This window comes from Leguminivora glycinivorella, chromosome 3 (assembly GCF_023078275.1).
Source record: "Leguminivora glycinivorella isolate SPB_JAAS2020 chromosome 3, LegGlyc_1.1, whole genome shotgun sequence".
Taxonomy (NCBI): Eukaryota; Metazoa; Arthropoda; class Insecta; order Lepidoptera; family Tortricidae; genus Leguminivora; species Leguminivora glycinivorella.
The window spans coordinates 26,225,004-26,227,815 of record NC_062973.1 but is presented as its reverse complement, the minus strand read 5'-3'; the positions used below and the strand labels follow the sequence as shown (position 1 = coordinate 26,227,815).

At 36.5% G+C, this 2,812-nt stretch overlaps 1 protein-coding gene across 1 annotated transcript; it reads right to left on the bottom strand.

Annotated features, from left to right (window-relative positions):
- Nucleotides 1-541: 541 nt before the first annotated feature.
- On the bottom strand, nt 542-1,689 carry LOC125224858 (keratin-associated protein 19-4-like). Its single transcript, XM_048128356.1, has 2 exons — nt 1,655-1,689; nt 542-987 (listed from the first exon to the last, which is right to left on the bottom strand). Exons 1-2 carry the CDS (start codon nt 1,664-1,666, stop codon nt 637-639), a joined length of 363 nt encoding a protein of 120 aa, XP_047984313.1. The 5' UTR covers nt 1,667-1,689; the 3' UTR covers nt 542-636.
- Nucleotides 1,690-2,812: the final 1,123 nt, after the last annotated feature.

Genomic DNA, 2,812 nt, shown 5'->3' with positions numbered 1-2,812 from the left:
ACATCCAAATTATAAACAAATCAATTATTTTTGGAGTCGGTGCCAGCCTGCGTATGGTTGGGTGGGGCAAACAGGCAATAGCAAGGCGACGAACAGGTCTGGTACCGACTGCAAAAATAATTGATTTGTTTATAATTTGGATGTTTAGATTATTGCAATACGATAAGAAATCTGAATTCAAAGGTTTATTATTTTTTGCTTTTTAGTTTCTCCGTGTTTTGTAACGCGCTTATTTTTGTTCGCTATATTATCTAGCAAATAATCATAGTAAATAACAATAATTAATACGAGTTTTGAATGATTCACGGTTATTTTCATTAGACTTATATTGACCGGGAACGCAGCCGACGCGCGCGAAGGTGGGTAGATCGCGCGCTGTCTATGCAACTTTGACATCCACCCGTCTTCGTTAGTTTTCCGTGATCATGATGCATGCAACTGCGTCGAAATATCGGGAGCTCGACAAAAATCAAAAAGGTAATCACGGTCAATATAAGTCTAATAATTAATACTACTTTTGCAAAATAAATAAAGACCAAAATTTCAATAAATAGCTAATTTATTTCAATTCAATACATATAGGTACCAAAAATAATTCGCAAAACTCGTTTTGATCACCTCGTTTATATTCCTGAATTACCATCCGCCATAACCGCCATACAGTCCGTTTCCGTAACCACCATAACCTCCGTAGCCGTAACCAGAACCGTAACCGCCATAACCAGCTCCGTAACCACCGTAACCAGCTCCGTAACCAGCTCCATAACCCCCGTAGCCATGGTGGTCAGTGTTGTAGTCAACGCGATGCACGTAAGAAGTGGCCGGGGCGTAGCCAGCGTAGCCTAATCCGCCGTAGCCAGCGTAGCCGAGGCCTCCGTAGCCAAGTCCAGAGCCGTAGCCAAGGCCAGCCCCGTAGCCGAGACCGCCGTAGCCAGCTATAGCGCCGGCGTGGGCGAAGCCGATGATGCAGACAGCAAGGTAGGCGACCTAAAAATAAAAATGTCAATAATTATTATTTGTCTAAAATTATCACGTTATCGATCCATCTGTCTTTATTTTTATCCTCTAAATTAAGGGGCTATAAATTATGATTTAAATTTTTTAATAAGATCAAAGGTGCACATAACTAAACACACGGACAACACTGCATCTTATGTTGTGTTGTTTCGGTCGCCATATTTTGTAATGTCAGTGATCGACCAATTCATTATATTCAAAAACAACAATATATGAAGTACGTGGACTTCAACTGAGACAAAATAAATTAGGCAAGATTGGTTAAATTGGTTGGAAGTTAAAAATTAGAAAAAGCGAGGGATTTGTCCAAAATGGAAAAAATGATGCTATCTTTTGGCACATATCATTTATTAATTTGAACATGGAAACAAAAATAAATCCTAGAATAGTTAGGTTACTTAAGCATTGTTCTTATAATTTAGGGGTAGTGTGTGAGCATGTTATATCAAAAATAGGCTAATATTTTCTGAACGAGCCCTACTATTTTCATTAAAATTAAAGATATGGTAACAGTAACAAATAAGTAAATATAATATATGTACAGGTTTATAAAGCTATTTTATAACTAGTTAAACCGGTTTCTCGACAATTAATCTTACAATAAATTATTTACCACCCCTTATAATAGAAATATTACCTTAGCGATCATTGTCGTTACTCCAAATGTGACGATTTGAATGATACCAACAGCATATTTTCGTCTTTTATATACAAATCGTAGGTTATTACCAAGGTTCTAGTAAACCGACCATGAAGTGATTCATTTTTTCGCCCCGAGTTATCAGACTCTGTCGAACATCGTTGCCTTAATTGCATTATTTTGTAAATTAAATATGATAACGTCCTAGAGTTAATTAAATCTGGAATTTTAACTATGCACTGTGTCTAATTTGTTTTCATAATAAGTATTGATGTAGTTTGCAATCCTGCCACAAATATGATAACCTAACCACAAAATCAAACATGGCTAAGAACACTCCCGACTAGTTTTATTCAGCTTTCAAACAAACAAAAACTAAATCTAAATCGGTTTATCCGTTCGGGAGCTACGATGCCACAGACAGACAAACACAAACCGACAGACACGTCAAACTTATAACACCCCGTCGTTTTTGCGTCGGGGGTTAAAAACGTATGGTTCTGCACGGGAAGCATGGTCGCGCGATAGACGATAAAATAGCAGGCCGTCCCTATCGCACTATTTGTAAGTGCGATAGGGACGGCCTGATATTTTATCGTCTATCGCGCGACCATGCTTCCCGTGCTGGTCAAAAGGTTTCGTCATTTGCGACAAAAAAGCAGTCAGCAGTAATTTCGCGTTACCAATGTTACCATGTATGTTGCAGCAATGCTTTATTTGCATAATTACTTATGTAAGAAACTAAGACTAATCTTAAAAGCTAACTAATGTCTAAAATAGGCCCTTGAGGCATTGTACCTTTTTTGTGTCATACTAACCAACTACAAAGCCACATTACCCAATACAGGATATTATTTCAGCCCTTGGCTACTAAGGCTTAGGTCACAGCGTAGAAATAACAGTCATACCGTTCAAAATAAGACTAGAAAATGTTTTATTGTTATTTTAAAATTATTTAAGTATTTTTGTCGCTTTTAGATTTAGATAGATAGGTTTAGATTTTTTTTTTTTCATGATAAAAATTACACTATAAATTTGTTACAAGTCAAAAAATTCTGTTTATCTTCTCATCATGATGGTCAAAAACTACATTATAAATTCTAAATAATAAAATTAACAGTGTCTCAGAATAAGTTCGTCATTTTTAAAGAAAAA